Source organism: Mauremys mutica, chromosome 1 (assembly GCF_020497125.1).
Source record: "Mauremys mutica isolate MM-2020 ecotype Southern chromosome 1, ASM2049712v1, whole genome shotgun sequence".
NCBI lineage: Eukaryota > Metazoa > Chordata > Testudines > Geoemydidae > Mauremys > Mauremys mutica.
In genome coordinates this window covers 111,039,610-111,059,534 of record NC_059072.1, presented here as the reverse complement: position 1 = coordinate 111,059,534, position 19,925 = coordinate 111,039,610, and the positions used below count along the sequence as shown (strand labels likewise).

At 45.3% G+C, this 19,925-nt stretch overlaps 1 protein-coding gene across 2 annotated transcripts in view; it reads left to right on the top strand.

Annotated features, from left to right (window-relative positions):
- KDM5A (lysine demethylase 5A) overlaps positions 1-19,925 on the top strand; it is an 82,965-nt gene that overhangs the window by 43,034 nt on the left and 20,006 nt on the right. For both annotated transcript variants that reach the window (XM_044991077.1, XM_044991086.1), the window contains 4 exons: positions 5,739-5,856; positions 17,533-17,888; positions 18,441-18,579; positions 19,547-19,726. In XM_044991077.1, the coding sequence (XP_044847012.1) occupies positions 5,739-5,856; positions 17,533-17,888; positions 18,441-18,579; positions 19,547-19,726 (793 nt within the window). The remainder of the gene's footprint in view (positions 1-5,738; positions 5,857-17,532; positions 17,889-18,440; positions 18,580-19,546; positions 19,727-19,925) is intronic.

Here is a 19,925-nt window from a genome sequence, read left to right as displayed (position 1 = left end):
ATTTCTGGATCTAACAAAAAGGTTGGCATACACACTTCAAATTCCGCTCGAGGAGGTGAAAGATACCCACCATAAGCTACTGGGCGTATTGCATACCTCCTCTTCCTCCTTGAGAATCACCTTCCCAGTCAACAAAGTGCTTTTAGCTCTTGTTAAGGTCATTTGGCACATGCCAGCCTCTATTGCACCAACATGCAAAAGGGCCGATAAAAAGTACTATGTGCCCTCCTTTTTTCTCACCCTCAATCCAGCTCTGTTGTGGATGTGGTAAATTCCTGTGGCCAACATCACAATAAATCTACCTCTCATGACAGAGACTGAAAAATACTTGATTTATTTGGTAGGAATGCTTATTCCTCGGTGTCTTTACAATTCAGAATTGCGAATTACCAAGCCTTAATGGTGAAATATGACCACATGAATTTTGCTAAACTGAATGCATTTATTGACCACCTGCCAAAGCACAGTGGGACTAGTTTCAGGCCATCAAAAATGAGGGGCAGTTGGTACAGAGAATGGCACTCCAGACTGTGCTAGATGCTGTGGATACAGCAGCCCACTCAGTGTCGACAATGGTCATGATGCTACAGGTGTTGTGGTTACACCTCTCAGGACTGCTCAGGGAGGTACACATGACAGTTGAGGACCTCCTGTTTGAAGGCTTCAAACTTTTTGCAGATAAGACTGATTTATTACTCCATACTCTAACGGACTCCAGAGCCACCCAATGCTCACTAGGGATCTACACACTGGGACAGAAGAGGAAATCCAGTTCCCAGCCATCCCAACTGCTCCAGTGCCCAACAGCAGAATGTGGCTATGAGGCCTTAGGATTCAGACGTGTAAACTGTCAGCTCTTCAATCCTCAACATCTCAGTCTTCAACCTCAAAACATCAGTTCTGACGCCTTGGTCAAGCCCTTGGGAGACCATTCCCCACAACATCAGCTGCGACCTACAGACCTCCCATGTTCCTTTGAATGTCACCTTGCTCTTTTCCTTTGAAATTGGGAAGACTTAACTTGTGAAAGATGGGTCTTGGCGATCATTTCCATTGGGTACTCTATCCACTTTGCATCCCTCCCTGTTCTCCTTCAGAGACCCTTCTCACAAGAGACTGCTAAGACAGGAAATACAGTAGAACCTCAGAGTTACAAACTGACCGGTCAACCACAAACCTCATCTGGAATCAGAAGTACACAATCAAACAGCAGCAGAGACTGAAGCAAGTACAGTACTGCGTTAAAAGTAAACTACTAAAAAAAACACAAATGGAAAGTTTTAAAAAACGGTTTGACAAAGTAAGGAAACTGTTTCTGTGCTTGTTTCATTTAAATTAAGGTGGTCAAAAGCAGCATTTGTCTTCTGCATAGTAAAGTTTCAAAGCTGTATTAAGTCAATGTTCAGTTGTAAACCAAAGCATTTTGTTTAGAGTTACAAAACAACCTCCATTCCCGAGGTGTTTGTAACTCTGAGGTTCTGCTGTAGATCACCTGCTCTGCCTAGGGGCCCTAGAACCAGTTCCTGTTCACCTCAGGGGCAAATGCTTTTATTCCCAATATTTCCTGATTCCCAAGAGAAATGGAGATTGGTGACCCATGTTAGATCTAAGAGCACTAAACGAATACGTGAAGGCACAAAGATTCAAGATGGTTGCACCAGCAGTGATTATACCAGTGGTTCTCAACTTTTGTACTGGTGACCCCTTTCACGTAGCAAGCCTCTGAGTGTGAGCTCCCTAATAAATTTAAAAACACTTTTTAATATATTTAACACCATTACAAATGCTGGATGCAAAGTGGGGCTTGGGGTGAAGGCTGACCGCTTGTAACCCCCCCATATAATAACCTTGCGACCCCCTGAGGGGTCCTGACCCCCAGTTTGAGAACCCCTGGATTATACCATCTCTGGAACAGGGAGATTGATTCTCGGCCATCAACCTACAGGATGTCTACTTCAATGTATCAATCCAACCATCCCACAGATCATTCCTCAGGTTTATCTTCCGTCTGGATCATTACCAATACGGGATGCTTCACTTCAGCCTCTTATCCGCATCCAAAGTATTCTCCAAGGTCCTCTCTGTAGTAGCGGCCCATCTGTGCACCTTGGGGAACGTGATTTATCCATATTTGAATGACTGTCTCCTCAGAGCCTGCTCCTTGAACGATGCCCTACAGGCCACCCACAGGATGATAAACATTCACACAACTGGGCTTACAAATCAACACTCAGAAATTGACCTCGAGTCCAGTACAGTGCTTGAAGTTTATATGGGTCTATCTTGATGCAGCAAGAGCGTTCCTCCTGTGACAGATTTCACACCCTGCCCACACTAATAGAGACAGTTAAAGCCAGCCCACAGATGACAGCCTGACATTGTCTCCAGCTTTTCGGACACATGGCGGCATGCACATTTTGATCTCTCATGCCAGACTTCACATGACATGTTTACAGGTATGGCTCAGGTCTGTCTACATACCAATCAAGAACATGCTAGATAAACCAGTGTGTATACCCTCCAGGGTCAAGCACTCCCTGGAATGTTGGAAAGACCCAGTGAACATCTGTGCAGAGGTCCCATTCACACAACCCCAAACGTTTTTTCTAAAAATGGATGTATTCCTAATAGGTTGGGGAGCCCACCTGAACAACTGCAAGGTTGAGTGCAAATGGTCACCCCAAAATCGACTCTCCATATCAACTGCTTAGAACTAAGAGTGGTTAGAAATACTCTCACACACTTTTTTCCACTAATCAAAGACACCACACAAAAATCACGACAGACAACATAACATGCGTGCTCTATATAAATTCACAATGGGGCACCAGATCATTCTCCCTGTGCATGGAAGCACTATAACTATGGAATTGGTGCATTTGCCATAATGTTGTCATATCAGCTGCTTACCTGCCAGGAAGATAACAGCCGGCAGTCTCAGCTGCAAGTTCTTACAGGACCATGAATGGAAAATGAACCCAATTGTGCTCCACCACATATTCTCTCACTGGGGAGCTCCAGAAGTTGACTGGTTTGCTATTTACCTGAACAGGAAATGCCCACTCTATTGCTCCAGAGCCAGTTTCGGGAAATGCTCCTTAGGAGATGCTCTCCTTCTCCCATGGGATAAAGTCCTTCTATACACCTTACCTCCATTCCTTCTGCTGTCGAAGGTCCTGATAAAAATGAAGAGAGAAAAAGCAAAAGTTATACTGACTACTCCCACCTGGCGGAGACAAATGTGGTACCTGTATCTACCAATCCCTTTCCAACTCCCTCCTCTTCCTCTCCCAGAATGACTGGCAAATCCTCTATCCCAACCTACAGATCTTCTGGCTCAAGGCCTGGCTTCTTCATGGTTCCAACATGTAGAGCTGCTTCTCTGAAGAGGTGAAAGAAGTTTTATTACACAGTAGAAAATTGGCTACTCATCGCACTTACCTGCAAAAATGGAGACTATTCCAGGTCTGGTGTAATTCCAAACATAGCCCCAATATCTTCGTCCCTCCCCTTTCAAATGTGCAACCCACCCTTCTCCCCTCTACTTTGGATGCCCAATAGGGGCTCTGCAGTGGAGAAGAAACTGAACGTGGTTCACCCGTGCAGCACTAGTTAGCCTCGAGGTAGAGCACAAGGGAGGGAGAGCGCTGGTGTGGGCCAAACGGACACTGATATCTAAAATCTCCAATCAGAGTTGCAGGCACACAGATACACCTATAGTGGAGGACCCATAGAAGGACACATCTCAAAGCACCATCTTTACTGCACAGGGAGAGTAACTTCCTCTTTCCCATGGTGGCCAGGCTTACAAAATCAGTACTCCAGTCTTCAATTGTTGGTTTGCTTTTTGGATTTTGGTTTTGGAGGTTCCAATCATTTAGTAATTATTAGTGCTCTGCTTAGCCAAAGTCTTCAGATTTATTCAGCTTCCAGTTAACATCCAATAGATTTAAAATTGCATGTTTATCTTGTAGCACAATTTTATTTGATAAGAAAAAATAAAACTGCAATTAAGTTCTGCTCAAAGCATACAGGTTTAGGAGCATTCCCAGAGCACATGGAATCACAGTGCCAAAATTTGTCTGTCTTGATGGCATCTGTTTGAACAGATGGAGAGGAATCAGGTTATTTAAAAACAAATGAACTCCTAACCAGATGTGTGCCCATTGCTCTGTTCTTGTATGGTGTCCTTTTTTTAATAAAAGACTATAAGTTCTTAGGGCAGGGACTAGCTTATGTATTTGTGTAGCATCTAACATAGTGGCAGCTGAATCTTTGCTGGGACCATTAGGCAGTGAGAGGCTGGAACTAACATAAAGTAGAGTTCTTCAAGCATTTGTCTACACAGATCCTGCTTTAGGTGCATGCACGCAAGCCCAGAATCCGTGGAGGCTGCATGTGCTTCCTGTGCACCCTCACACCCCCTAAAGAGATGGTATAAAAGGCAGAGCCGTCCCAACCGCCACTCTGTTCCTTCTTGCCACATGAGGCAGCAGAGTGAACAAAATTCATGATTTGGCTGGCCCTCCATATACTGTGATTCATAAGGGCAGAGTTACGCTCAAGCTATGTCCACAATTTTTACCAGAAGTCATTTGAATTTATTTTAAACCAATTTAATGGCTTACAGTATTTTTACCTAAGCTTCATGATTCTCCTGCAGAAACTAAGCTCCACACACTGGACGGTTTCAGGACTAGAATCTTTGAACTTTCCAGAACAAAGCATTTTTTAAAATCAGTTAGACTTCTTGTACCTTTTGGTAATAAGTATAAGGGGCAGGCTGTATCCTCTGACTTTCTAAATGGGATGCAGATTGCATGAAAATTCACTAGTTGAGTAAACTACCTGGTCCCTCACGAGTTAGGGTATGCTCTTCAAAGTTCACATCTATGCCTTGTTTCAGAGGGGGTCCTTATTTCTAAAATTGTAGAGCAGCTACTTGAAGTTCAGTTAATACATTTATCAATCACTACTCCACTGTGATAGCTTCTAGACCACATGTGCAGCTTGGCAGGGCAGTTCTACAGTCGTTATTTAGTTAGGATTCCAATCACCTACCTTGTAAAGAAAAGTGGTTATTTACCTTACACTTACTGAAGTTCTTCAAGATCCTTTTGTCCACACACATCCTAGGACCCACCCTCCTTCACCACTGATAAGGAGCCCTTATCTGGATTTCTGTATTAGTGAAGGAATTGAGTGCTGTTTGTGGCAGCTTCCTCTTAACCTCTCACTATGGGAGTGCGAGGGTGCACAGGACACACATGCAGCCCCAAAGGACACACTTCTGGCTAAAAGTTGCTAGGCTTGCACATGGATACAGTTGGGATCTGTGTGAACAAAAGCATCTCAAAAAGCTCCAATTTCTGTAAGGTAAGTAACTTCTGTTTGCCACATCCGCTACTCCTAACCTATTGCCAGTTGTGGCTCCTCCTGATGTAATGGTACATTGTGTTCACTTCAGTAGAAACTGTTTGCCATTGAATTACAGTGCGCAAGTTGGGGAGATGATGGAGATTTTACTGGCTTCTTGTTAATAACACTTGGTAGCTCTGTGGTGCCTGTGAATAGAATTGACTGGAGATTCAATGTATGGTCCCATGAACACTGAAGAGATGAGACTTTTAAACTTCTTGATAGTCGTGAAACTCTCTACTGATCGGAGCTCACGCAAGTGTGTTGCCCCCTGTTTCATCTAATCTTGTTTGTAACTTTGCATCTCTTTGCTCATACAGCAGGCTGAGCCCAGAAAGCGGGAGGACTCGGACCAAGCTGACGGTGGAGGAGCTGAAAGCATTTGTCCAACAGCTATTCAGTCTTCCATGTGTCATTAGCCAGGCCCGACAAGTAAAGGTAGGTTTTGCATCCATTGTTCGGGGATTGGGTTTTGTGACACCAGGTGAAGTTTCCCAGTATAGAGTGCAGGGTAATTTTACCTCTCCTGTAGTTTTGCCCTTTCTGATTTTTTCTTTGTCTCTTTTTCCCCCACTTCTCTCAGAACTATACTATTCTCCAGGCTTCTTCTTTCTTAGCTAATAAGAAGGTTTTCTGACTTCCATCAATCTGCTTTGGTGCAATTGAGCAGAGTATGGGCATTGTTACTGTGCTTTGGCTGACTGGGTGACAAAGGTCATGAAAAATGATCTTAACTCAGATGGGAAAAAAATTCAAAATGAAAGAGAGTTTTTGCTATCTCCTGTTTTATCACTTGGAATGTGAGATCACCCCCATTTAATCCCAAGGGGATGGGAAGCTGTCTGGAGCTTTTGTATGTAAGCATCACCTGGTATGGGGTACAAATAGAGTTACAGTACTTGCCTGTACTGTTTTCAGTTCTAGGCACCACATTACTAGGAAAACTCTGACTAAGTGGAAGAGGTTGCGAAAGAAAAATGTAAAGGGCTAGAGAGCATTGATTTGAGGAAATGTTGAAACTGCCAAGTGTGCTGAGCTTGGTTAAGAGATAGTGGTGAACAAAAATCTACAAACATTTGAAGGGTGTAAACACCAAGAAAAGGAGGGGAACTATTTAGAATGGTTTGAGGGGACCTAGCTAAGAGTAAAGAGAAGATATTAAAGGGAAACTTAAATTGAATTGCAGGGAAAACTTACTCTGAGAAGGTTGTGGAATAGTCTCTCAACAGAAATTATGGAAATCTCATCATCTGGGATGATTTAAAACTAGATCAGACAAAACAGTAAAGTGCATTAACAGTTCTTCAATGGCAGGGTGATGGACTGAATGGGATTTTTCATCGTTTAATTTCTAATTTAAGACAAGTAGATATTTGCCATGACACTCTGGGGCCTGAGGAGTAGACTCAAAAGTGCTGACTCAAATTTGGGATTTTTCAAGTGCTTGCACATGTCCATTCCAGTATAGGGTGCACAGCTGCTGAATTCTTTTCCCCTCAGTGGCATCTGTCGGATCAGCTCTGATATGCTCTGGAGTCACAAGCTCAGAGCACCTGTATGAAGCCCCCTGCCGACCCGCGCGCTCTCAGTTCCTTCTTACTGCCCATGATGGTTGCTGGAACTACTGTTCTTGCTTTACAAGTACTTTTCTCAGTGGACTTTTCTGTCTATTACTGTATATAGTTAAGTTTGTTAGTATTTCTCCATTTTATTCTTCACCCCAGGGTATGCCTCAGTCACTGGGCTTCAAGACTTGTGCCTCTTGTAACAAGGCTATGCCTTTGAGCAACTCCTCATTCCAGCCGCCTTTAGTGCCTGGGGGAAGCTCATGTGCGGGAGTGCTGTAAGATCTGTAGGGACTTTAAGCCCACCACCAAAAAAGATTGGGATGTTAGACTGAAGTCCATCTTAATGGAGGCAGTGCTAAGACCTCTCTTGGCGCTGAGACATTGAGACTCTGCACCAAGTACCTCGACATCAGTGAGCTCATGGCTTCAATCTTTGGGCCTGCCTCATGAGGTCCAACAGACTATGCAGGACCTTCCTTTTGAGGGCACTTCGCTCTGTCAGTTTGGAGTCTTTTCCAAGCAACATGGCCTAAATGATTCCAGGGCTAACTTGAAGTTCCTAGATCTTTATACCCAGGCACCCATGAGGAAGCATTATAAACCTCATCCAGCCTCTCGAATCTTTCTGCCAGCTGTCTGACAGGACTCTCACAGGAAGAGGAGCAGGGACTTTAGATGAAGGCCTCCCCAATCTTTGTCTGAGTCCATGCTCCTCCTCCCCCCCCGACACTCGGGGGGTTCCAAGCAGGCCTTTTGATGGGACGCTCGGGGACAAAATACCAGCACAGAACTTGGATCCAGGCTCCCCTTTATTTGCGGACCGTTTATCCCATTTCTGTTGGGCATGGGCCCGTATCAAGACAGACATCTTGGTGCTAAGCAAGATAGAAATGGAATATACCATTCAGTTCATTTTTTCCCCTGTCCCTATTCAGGCACTATTCTCATGAGAAACTTCTAACCCAAGAGGTGCAGTGGCTCCTTAGGGTGGGAGCCGTGGAAGACGTTCCTCTGGAATTAAGGGGCCTCAGCGGTCTACAACCGCTATTTCCTAATCCCAAGAGCCAACGGTGATCTCAGATTAATTCTGGACCTTCAAAAGCTCAGCAGATACATGAATAAGCTAAAGTTGCGGATGGTCTCCTTGGCTTCCATCATCCCCTCTCTGGATCCAGGGGACTGGTATGCCACCCTTGATTTGAAGGACGCTTACTTTCACATTTTGATTTTTTTTCCGGGACACAGAAAGTTCCTCAAGTTTGTCATGAATCACGTGCACTACCAATTCGCAGTTTTCCCATTTGGCCTGTTGGTGGCCCAGAAAGTGTTTACCAAGTGCGTTGGACCAGGGTCCAGGTGGAGTCCCAATATAAAGTTAATCCATTCAACATTCCAGGACTTCGGTCTGCTGATGAATATGCAGAAATCTACCCTCTTCCCCGGTTCAGAGGATAGAGTTTATCAGGGCAACCCTATTTGGACACAGTCATCGCAGCTCCCCTGTCAATGGTAGTCTCCCTCAGCTGGTGGCTAGACTTCTGACTGTGCACGTGGGAGTCCTGTTCTCAAGATCCCAACCATCTATATCTGTCATTATGGATGCTTCAGTGATGGGCTGGGGTGCTCACTTGGGTTCCCTCAGAACTTAGGTCTTCTGGTCTCCGGAAGAGCGCTCTCTACACATCAACGTCAGGGAGCTCTGGCAGTTCTCTTGGCTTGCCAGATGTTCCAGCAAGAAAGTGTCTGTTCTCACAGACAACACGATGGTGTTGTTTTATATCAACAGGCAGGGAGGCGCTTGCTCCTTTCCCCTGTGTCAGGAAGTGCTTCGCTTGTGGGAATTTTTCACAGCACACTCGATCCACCTCAGGACCTCCTATCTTCTGGGGTCACAGAATGAACTATTGGATCACCTCAGCAGATCCTTCTCCGACCACCACGAGTGGTCCATTCTTCCAGATGTCGTGAAAGCCATTTTCCAGAGGTGAAGAACTCCCCAGGTAGATCTGTTCACCACAAAGCACAACAGGAAGTGTCTCCAGTTATTCTCTCTTGTAGGCATAGTGCTGGATCTCTCGCAGTCTCCTTTCTCCTTCCTTGGACAGCTCATCTCTTCTACACATTTCCTCCTATTCCTCTCATACACAAAGTCCCGCTGAGGATCAAATGAGACAGAGCGTAAGTCACCTTGATAGCCCCTGGCTAGCCCTGCTAGCATTGGTTCACCGTTCTCCTCGATCTCTCAGTGGGGACACCAGGTATCGGTACAGCGATAGAAGGATTGATCTCTCAGGACCGTGGCCACTTGCATCACCTGAACCTTGAGTCACTCCAGCTTCGGCCTGGAAGCTCCATGGCTGAGCCCTTCAGATCTAGCATGCTCTGAGCATGTCCGCAAAGTCCTAATAGGGAGCAGGAAGCCATCCACTAGAGCAGGGGTAGGCAACCTATGGCACGTGTGCCGAAGGCGGCACGTGAGCTGATTTTCAGTGGCACTCACGCTGCCCGGGTCCTGGCCACTGGTCCAGGGGACTCTGCATTTTAATTTAATTTTAAATGAAGTTTCTTAAACATTTTAAAAACCTTATTTACTTTACATATAACAATAGTTTAGTTATATATTATAGACTTAGAGAAAGATCTTCTAAAAATGTTAATGTATTACTGGCTCGCAAAACCTTAAATTAGAGTGAATAAATGAAGACTTGGCACACCACTTCTGAAAGGTTGCCGACCCCTGCACTAGAGCCACTTAGTAGCCAAAGTAGAAGAGATTCTCTATCTCATCTGCACAGAAGGGTGTCTCACCTATAAACTCATCGGTACCTTTTATTCTGGGATACTTGCTGCTCTTGAAATGACCAGGTCTAACCATTGCGTCTATTAGAGTCCATCTTGCTGTGATCTCAGCCTTTCATCCCTGGGTAAACTGCCAATCTGTGTTCTCAAACAACATCTCTGATCTGTTTCTTAAGGGCCTGGAGAGGTTGTACCCCTGGTGCAACAACCAGTCTCTCCCTGGGACCTCAACCTGGTATTATTAAAACTGACAGGACCCCCATTTGAGCCAGTGGTGACTTGCTCCCTGCTCTTCCTGTCCAGGAAGGTTACCATCTTAGTGGCCAGCTCTTCTTCCAGAAGAGTCTCGGAGATCCGTGTCCTCAGATTAGAACAAGCATACACTGTATCCTTCAAGGGCAAGGTCCAATTGCGTCTTCATCCAGCTTTCCTTCCAAAAGTGGTTTCACAGTTCTATAGCAATCTTCCTCTAATGGTCTTCTATCCAAAATCACATGCCAACCAGGGAAAAGCAAAGGCTCCACTCACAAAATGTTAGAGGTGCACTGGCCTGCTACATAGAAAGAGTTAAGCTGTTTCAGAAAACTAATCAACAATTCATGGCCATTGTAGGCAGGATGAAAGGTCTTCCTGTCTCATCCCAGAGAATTTTATCATGGATCACATCGTGCATCCCCGTATATTACAACCTGGCAAAGGATCCTGCTCCGCCTGTCCTGACAGCACATTCTACAAGAGCGCAATCAACTTCAGCATTTATAGCAGAAGTTCTTCTAGGTGTGTGCACGTGCGCAGTCATTGGAGTTTTTGCCTTAGCAGTATCTGTAGGGCCATCTCATGCGTCGGCATATTGGGCGCTGCCGCCCTTACACCCTCCCATTTCCTTCTTGCCACCCGTGGTGGTTAGTCAGAGTGCCTTTCCTTGCATAGCAAGGACTAGCAGTTTCATTTCTTCTAACTTCGAGTCTTAGGGTCTTGTAAATAGTTTGTTTATAGTAGTTAGTGTTAAGTAGTTAATTGTAGTTAGAAGTTAGTTCCAGCAGGGACTTCGCCCCAGGTGGGGCATGCCTTAAATCTCTGAGGTTTAATCCCTGCCTGGATTGTAACAGGCCTATGCCTGTAAGTGACCCCCACAGCAGCTGCCTCAAGTGCCTGGGGGAAACACATGTGAAGGACCAGGACAGCCACCTTAACGCCAGTCCAGCGAATAGAGTTCATTGGGGCAGTTCTCGACTCCACCCGAGCCAGAGCCTTTCTTCCAGAAGCGTGTTTTCAGGCTGTGTTGGACGTGATTTCTCATGTCAAGGATCACCAGCTCACCACGGCTCACACCTGCCTGCGGTTGTTGGGCCACATGGCCATGTGTACCTATGTTGTAAATCATGCTTGGCTCCATCTCCGTTCCCTACAGTCATGGCTGGCGTTGGTCTATAGCCCCAATAGGCATGACCTAGACCAGGTAGTGAGAGTGCCGGATCACGTTAGGTTGTCCCTGGATTGGTGGTTGAACCCCAGGTCGGTGTTGGAAGGAGTTCTCTTTGTGTCCCCGTTGTTGACTCTGGTCTCCAATGCTTTGGACCTGGGCTGGGGAGCCCACCTGAGTGAAATAAGCACTCAGGGCTGCTGGTTGTGGGATGAACTGGCGCTCCATATCAACATCAGGGAGCTCAGAGCAGTTCACCTGGCCTGCCAGGCTTTTTTGCCCCACCTGAAGGGCAAGGTGGTGCAGATCCTGATGGACAATACCACCACAATGTATTACATCAACAGGCTGGGTGGAGCGAGGTCATCGGTCCTTTGCCAAGAAGCGCTCTGCCTTTAGGATATTGTGTGTGACATGCCATTCATCTGGTAGTTGCGCGCCTGCCTGGAACCAGGAATGTTTTAGCAGATCACCTCAGCAGAACCTTCTTGTCTCGCCACAAGTGGTTGCTCCATCTAGAGGTGGTCAGCAATAATCATCCAGAGGTGGGGAACTCCCCAGGTGGACCTGTTTGCGTCCAGGCAGAACAGGAAATGCCATGTGTTCTGTTCAGTCTGGGGGATGGACAAGTGCTCCCTATCAGATGCTTTTCTCATTCTGTGCTCGGGGGCACTGATGTATGCCTTCACGCCAGTGCCGTTGATTCACAAGGTCCTTGTGAAGATCAAGCAGGACAGGGCAAAGATTATCCTAATAGCATCCGCGTGGCCTTGCCAGCACGAGTTTGGCACGTTGTCTAACCTTTTGGTAGCCGCCCCACTGCAGCTACCCCTCTGTCCGGATTTACTGTTCTAGAACCACGGCAGTCTTTTGCACCTGAACCTGGCAGCGCTGCACTTGATGGCTTGGCTGCTGCATGTCTAAGTGCAGATGAACGGGCCTGCTTGGCCCATGTTCAGCAGGTCTTGCTGGGTAGCAGGAAAGCCTCCACCAGAGCGACTTATCTGGCCAAATGGAAAAGATTTACACGCTGGGCTTCGGAGCGGCATGTACAAGCCAAGCAGGCCCCACTGCAGGAGATCCCGGATTATCTGCTGCACCTCAAACTCCCAAGACTTGTCCATGTTGTCAATTAAGGTCCACCTGGCCACTATCTCTGCTTTCCCATCCTTTGTTCCAAGGCAGGTTGATTTTTCACTCACGACATGATGGCCTGGTTTTTGAAAGACCTGGAGCATCTCTACCACATGTCTGGGATCCCATCCCTCCCTGGGACATGAATCTTGTGCTGTCGAGACTCATGGGGGCCCCCCTTTGAGCCTTTGGCTTCCTGCTCTCTCGTGGAAGGTTGCGTTCCTGGTTGCAATAACGTTGGCCTGCAGGGTGTCTGAAATCAGGGTGCTTGCTTCAGAACCACCATTGTACGGTCCTCTACAAGGACAAGCATTGTGGCCCAGGGTAGTTTTATACTGGCCAGGACATATACTTACCTTTCTTCTTTCCGAAACCTCATACGTCAGATGAGGAGCACAGGCTACACACCTGGGACGTCAGGAGGGCGCTGGCTTTCTACATAGATAGAATGAAGCCGTTCCAGACGTCTATGCAGCTGTTAGTTGCGGTGGCAGGCAGAATGAAAGGTCGCCCAGTGTCTGCTCAGAGGATTTCGTCTTGGATTAAGGCCTGCATTCAGCAGAGTGATGAGCTGCGAAAGGTGCCTCCGCTGGCAATTGTGATGGCACGCTCGAACAGGGCACAAGCGTCATCAGCGGCCTTCCTGGCACAGGTACCAGTTCAAGAGATCTGTAAAGCTGCTACCTGGTCGTCTCTCATTATGCACTTACCTAGCAAGCTCGAGATGACGCTGGCTTTGGCAGAGCAGTGCTGCAAGACTGTGAACTCCGAGCCCACCTTCATGGACACTGCTTGTGGTCATCTAGAATGGAATCAACATGAGCAAGCACTCGAAGAAGAAAAAACGGTTACCTACCTTTTTGTCATGGTTGTTCCTCGATGTGTTGCTCATGTCCATTCCATTATCTGCCTTCCTGCCCCCTGTCGGAATTGTCAGCAAGGAGGAACTGAGAGGGCATAGGGACAGTGGCGCCTGATATACCGATGCATGAGCACAGCACTCAAGGGGGCACCACAGCTGGCCCTACGGATACGGCTAAGGCAAAAAAAAATTGATGACTGTACACATGGGCATGTGCACACCTAGAATGGAATGGACATGAACAACACATCTCAAAAAACAAGAGTTACAAAAAGGTAGTAACCATTTCCCCCCACTTTACCAGGTAATCTGCATTGTTTTAAATGCAGTTTTGCCTGACAGACACGCTACAAACTGTACCTCAAATGGACAGTCTGCTAATATCTGTGTCCTGCTCATTTGCAAGTGCATCTGAAAATACTAAGGCCTTGTCTACATACAGAAATTGTACCACTTTAAAAAGGGTAACTTTTTTAAATGTTTGAAATATTGAAAAGGGTAAACGGGATGATCTGGATAATTATAGGCTTGTCAGTCTGACACCGATCCAGGGCAAGATAATGAAGCAGCTAATATGGGACTCGCTTAATAAAAAATTAAAGGAGAGTAATGTAATTATTGCCAATCAACATGTGTTTATAGAAAATAGATCCTTTCAGACTAACTTGATACTTTTTTGATAAGATTACAAGTTTGATAAAAATAAGTGTTGCTGTAATAGGTTTATATTTCTGTAAGACATTGGACTTGGCATCACATGATGTTTTGATTAAAAAAAAAAAAAAAAAAGCAACTCCAGAACTATGTAAAATTAACACACATGAAGATTAAAAGATGGCTAACTCATAAATCTCAAAAAGCAATTGTAAAGGGGAATCATCGAATGGGTGTGTTTAGTGAGGTCCCGCTGGAATCTGTTCTTGGCCCTAGGGTAATTAACATTTGTATTAATTATCTGGAAGAAAACATAAAATCATTACTGATAAAGTTTACAGATGACCCAAAATTGGGGGAGTGGTAAATAATGAAGATTACAGGTCACTGATAGAGCAATCTGGATGGCTTGGTACATAGGACAGAAGCTAACCATGTTTTTTAATATGGTTAAATGTAAACGTGTACATTTAGCAGCAAAGAACCTAGGCCATATGTACAGGAGGAGGGACTCTATCCTGGGAAGTAGAGACTCTGATTTTGACCCGGAGCTCCCAGAATGATTAGGTGGGCAAAAGGGCTAATGTGATCCTGGGATGCAAAAATTGGGGAATCTTGAGTAGGAGTAGAGGGGCTATTTTATCTCTCTATTTGGCACTGGTGAGACCGCTGCTGGAATACTGTGTCCAGTTCTGGTATTGACAATTGAAGAAAAAGGTTGAAAAATGGGAGCAGGGTCAAAGAAGAGACACAAAAATGACTAAAGGATTAGAAAACATGCCTTATAGTGATTAGACTCAAGGAGCTCAATCTGTTATAGTTTAACAAAGAGAACGTTACGGATTCCTGTGGAATGGAAGTCTGGCATTAGTTAAGTGCTCTGAGCATTCTTTATCTGAATGTATCAAGAAATGAGGTCCAGATTTCTTTGAATTCATATAATTATTTTCTACGTTGATAAGCTATTTCTTTTGCTGCTAATCAGACAGGTTCAAATACCACTCCTCTATTCTGGGCAGAAGTCTACTCCTCTATTTTTGTAAAATCATTCGCCTGGTAATAATTGTGGCCCTTGAGTCAGTGTCTGTGTGGTGGAGTTAAACCCAGCATAGTAGGTACAGTTACCTAGGATATAATTTTCAGCTGAGGCTAGGTTACTGAAGCGGAGCCCTATTTTCACTCTTGTATCCCCCTCTTTCTGCAGCTGCCTGATTGTTGGACAGTCTCACAACACATGCGTCAGAGTTCCTTTTTCTTTATTAAAGCATCAACAAATGTCCGAGGACAAGGCCCCCATCTTGCACTACCTCTGTGGCACCCAGTAGATTTGGAATAGAATCAGTTGTAGCCTGAAATCCACAGAAGCATTTTTAACACGCCGTAACATGGTCTGCAATTGGGGTTCTTTTAATGGCTTGATAACTTCCCTTCCAATGCTTTCACAAAATTCCAAACCAATGCAGTTCCTCTTTGTTAGTAAAACATGCATTGTGGACGTGGGCCTGGGAGTTTATGAAGCTGTTCCTGGTAGCTCTGGGGCCTATGGCCGTCTTAGGACATGCAGACCAAATTGATACATTAGTAAGGGTTTTAGCTGTAAGTACTGCCGCTCTGCTGAAGGTGGCAAATGATATCGTTGTTTTAGTGTTGGAAAAGAGAGACCACCCTCATCTGTGAGGAATTGGGAAATCCATATAATTCCCTTGCTCAGCTAGTTCTTCCAAATTATATTTTTTCCCCCTAAATTTGCAAGACTGGGTTACCCCAGATATATGCTGTTGTATGACAGTGAGGATGAAATTGCTATCTCTCAGGATAGCCCAGACTCTTCTCACGGCTGCTACCGTAGGCACCTTGTTTTTCTCCATCAGATAAAAAGAAGAACCCAGCAGACCTGCAAGGGGAATTGGATGCATCAATAGCCACCCATGTGGGTATAAGAGTGGCTGCATTTGGAACCAGTTTACACCTGTAACATGATAAAAGCATAGTAATAATTTGGGGGTGTTTGGGAACCCAATCCCCCCATCCCCTTAGCTATAGGGAGTTGGAATTTAAGTGTTAGTAGTGGGCATTGACCAGGACCCTGCAGAAAGGCTCTAATAATATTGTTGTTAACTTCTCTAAAATAAGATGGAGGGGTATATACAAGTGGGCCACTTAGAATACAGGGGAGCCTTGGCAGATTATTATTTTTTATTGTATTTACCCTCCTCCAGAGGCTCAGGGAAAGAGGATGCCACCAATTTGTATCATTAGTTACTTGAGAGAGTACAGAATTTAAATTTACCGTTACAAGTTCTTAATATTTCTTGGTACTTTTATATCTAGGTATTTGATTGCATCTGTGACAGTTCCATTGAGAAAAAGCCTTGCCAGATGACAACCAGGAGATTGCCGTAAATTTTTAACAGTGAGGGTAATTAACCATTGGAACAATTAATCAAGTGTTGTGGTGGATTCTCCCATTACTGGCAAATTTTAAATCAAGATTGGATGTTTTTCTAAAAGATGGATGCTCTATGAAATGTTTTGGGGAAATACCATGGCCTGTGTTATACAGGAGGTCAGACTAGGTGATCACAATGGTCCTTCTGGCTTTGGACTTTATGAATCTATGAACCTCCCTAGAATAGATGCAGTTATACCAGTATAAATGTGCTTGACTGGTAGATCTTCCTCCTGTATGAGTAGAGGAGTAAGCTATACCAAAATAAACACATTTATACTGGCATAACTATGTCCACCTTCACTGTTGTACCGATATAGCTATCTCACTTAGAGGGTTAATTTTTCATCAAAATAGTTGTAACAGTACAAAAACGGTTATAGGGCAGGCCTTAGTGTCCCATTCAATAAAGCTCATGATATAAAGTCATTAACTTGCAAATTTTGGGGTGTCACAAACCAGAAGCTTGTTGACTCTCTGAAGATTAGAGGGCTCTGAAACAATGAGATTATTTGCAACTGCAGGTGTTCCCCTTAAGTAGGTGGTGGACATTGGCATTAATGTTACTCATTGTTAGGTATTGGATGAAAGGGACAGTGATCCACGCAATCCCACCACCAATGGATTTGCAAAATGAGGAAATTCCCCCCCCCCTCGTATTTTCCACTAGATTCATAGTTTAAAGCTGGAAGAGACTATAACACAGGAGGTCTGACTTCATGATCTATCACCAGCCCTTACATTTCACCAAGTCACTCCTGTGCTGAAGCCAATAACTTGTGCTAGTGTTTGGCTAAAGCATATCTTCCTTAAAGGCATCCAGTCTTAATATGAAGAGCCCAAGAGATAGAGAATCCACCTCTTCCCTTGCTATTTTGTTACAGTGGTAAATCACCCTCATTGTTAAAAATATATGCCTGATTTCTAACTTTCTAATTTGACACTGTCTGGCTTCAGCTTCCATCTATTGGTTCTTTTTCCACCATCCTGAGTAGGTTAGCAAACACTGGTACGTGTTTAGTTTAGATCATCTGTTACCTGCAGCTGTGAATGTTGATGGTTTAATAGTCTAGATGGCATATAGCTGGAATAGCTCTGAACCTTTACGTGGCCGGTCATTTTAAGTTGAAACAGCTGGTTGACCAGCTGGACAGCTCTTGCTTTGATTCTACTGTGCATATTTGTAGCTGAATGGCTGCCTATGCTTGCTGTACATCTGTTTCAGAACCTTTTGGATGATGTGGAGGAGTTTCACGAGCGTGCTCAAGAAGCCATGATGGATGAGATCCCAGACTCTTCCAAGCTGCAAATGTTGATAGACATGGGCTCTGGCCTCTATGTGGAACTTCCGGAACTGCCCCGGCTGAAGCAAGAGCTGCAGCAGGCACGTTGGCTGGATGAGGTGAGGTTGACCCTCTCAGACCCTCAGAGGGTCACTCTGGATGTGATGAAGAAGCTGATTGACTCAGGTGTGGGGCTGGCACCACATCATGCTGTAGAAAAGGCCATGGCTGAGCTGCAGGAGCTGCTTACAGTGTCCGAGAGATGGGAAGAGAAGGCCAAGGTCTGCCTGCAGGCAAGGTGAGCATTCCCTTGGTAGCTATGCTATGTCATAGAAGTCCTCTTTAGTTCGAAGGAGAATGTCCCCTTAAGTAAATATCCTGTCTGTCTTAGGAACGTAGTGATGAGCAGGGCTGTGAAAATCTAGCCAGTTTCTTCACTGTTTGACGCTGTCTGTCTCACTAAGTTTTTAGACTGCGAGTAGTGAACTGTTGTAGTGGAGATTATGCCCTGTTGGGGTTGGCAGTGGCCCGGGGAGGAGACCTAAGCATTCCCAGAATGACTTTACTGTTGTTTCTTTACTCTCATGAGATTGTCACCACCACCAGCTTCCTGTCAAGGTCATAAGATTGAATTTGAGGTCAGTTGCTGGTGCAGTGTCCTCTGACCTTGGTGGTGAATAGGCCATCAACTGCCTCATCTCTGCTGGCATCTAGTAGTGAACAGCTCCCTCTAAGACAAGTGCTGTGGTATCTTGCACTGCAGTGCAGTGATACAGCTGCCCTGCCACCTGACTTCACTTCACTGACACTTTGTTGAGATAAGGCTGGAATCAGGTTTTTCTCATGCTAGACCACGACAAAGTATGATGGCCCTGGAAAGCATTGTGAATGAAGCAAAGAACATCCCAGCTTACCTGCCCAATGTATTGGCACTGAGAGAAGCCCTGCAACGAGCTAGAGACTGGACAGCCAAAGTGGAGGCCATTCAGGTAGGGCTAATAGCAGGCAGTGAAATCTGTTGGCATGTGCTCCTTTCTCTTAACAGCTCTGTCCTCGAAGGTGTTCAGAGGGGAAGGGAAGCTTATTTGAACTTTTAAACTTGCTTACCTTGTTCTTTCCATGTTTTAACTCTTTGCTCTTCATTCTGGGCTGCCATCTGTTCCCCCATGGGAAACCTATTCCTTTCTTTTTCCCTTTCTTACGGGCCCCACCATGAACCACAAAGGCCATCAATTTTCTCCATTGCCCCAAATGCAACTCGGTAAAGGCCCTTATTTGGTCTTAATACTGTTTGGTCTACAAATTGCCACTGGAGGTGCGTAGCTGTGATGCCAGACTCAGTACATCCAGGTGTCCAAGTCATTGAGCTGACTGTGCAAAGGATTTTTTTTTAATTTTGATTATTCCACATGTATTTAGTGCTTTCATTCGGTGCCAGATTTGACAGCCCTGGAGACAGAAGTCTTCTATCTACAGAATAGGTACAACATGAGCAAGTCCCCTTGGCACTACCCTACCTATGTACCTCAGCCTTGGCTAAGAGGGTCACCTTTAGGGAAGAGAGGACAGTTATCTCCATGGTCCATGCAGTTCTTGACATCTGGGCTGAGTCTGCCATTGGTGGTGGTGCTGTGTTTTTGATGCAGTCACATGTTTACTGGGAGGTAGACTGAGAACTATCAACATTTCACATGGGCTTCTGAGCAACCATCAGCTAGTAACTTTGGGCTACTGTTAACCTGGTTGGATTTGAACAAGCAACCAAGGTGAAATGCTATCTGATTACTAGTTCCCTGAGCCAGCCAGTTCCATCAGAGATTGTCCATTAAATGGTAAGTTTATATTACACAGGAATAGCTATCCAAATATCAGTCAGATGGTGGGTGGGTTTCAGAGCAAAGTTTGGTCAATGATTAAGTTCAGTGCTGGAGTTCAGAGTATTGTGTTCTACCCCAGAACTGTAGCAACTACGCCTATCTGGAGCAGCTGGAGAGCTTGTCTGCAAAAGGCCGTCCAATACCAGTACGTCTTGATGCCCTGCCACAGGTGGAGTCACAGGTAGCAGCAGCCCGTGCCTGGAGGGAGCGCACGGCAAGGACTTTCTTGAAGAAGAACTCAAGCTACACCCTGTTACAGGTGAGCAGCAGTCAGTTATGTATCAAAGCCAGGAAATTGGCCTTGATGTCCCTCTGCAACCTTGGAAGAGGGCATACAAGTTATAGGTTACCCCTCCATATGATGTCAAACATAAATTTCAGTTCCGTGTCAAGGAGGGACTTGGTCATATACAGTCTCCTTTGGGTGAGTTTGTGTATTGAGGGTTTCTGCTATTACT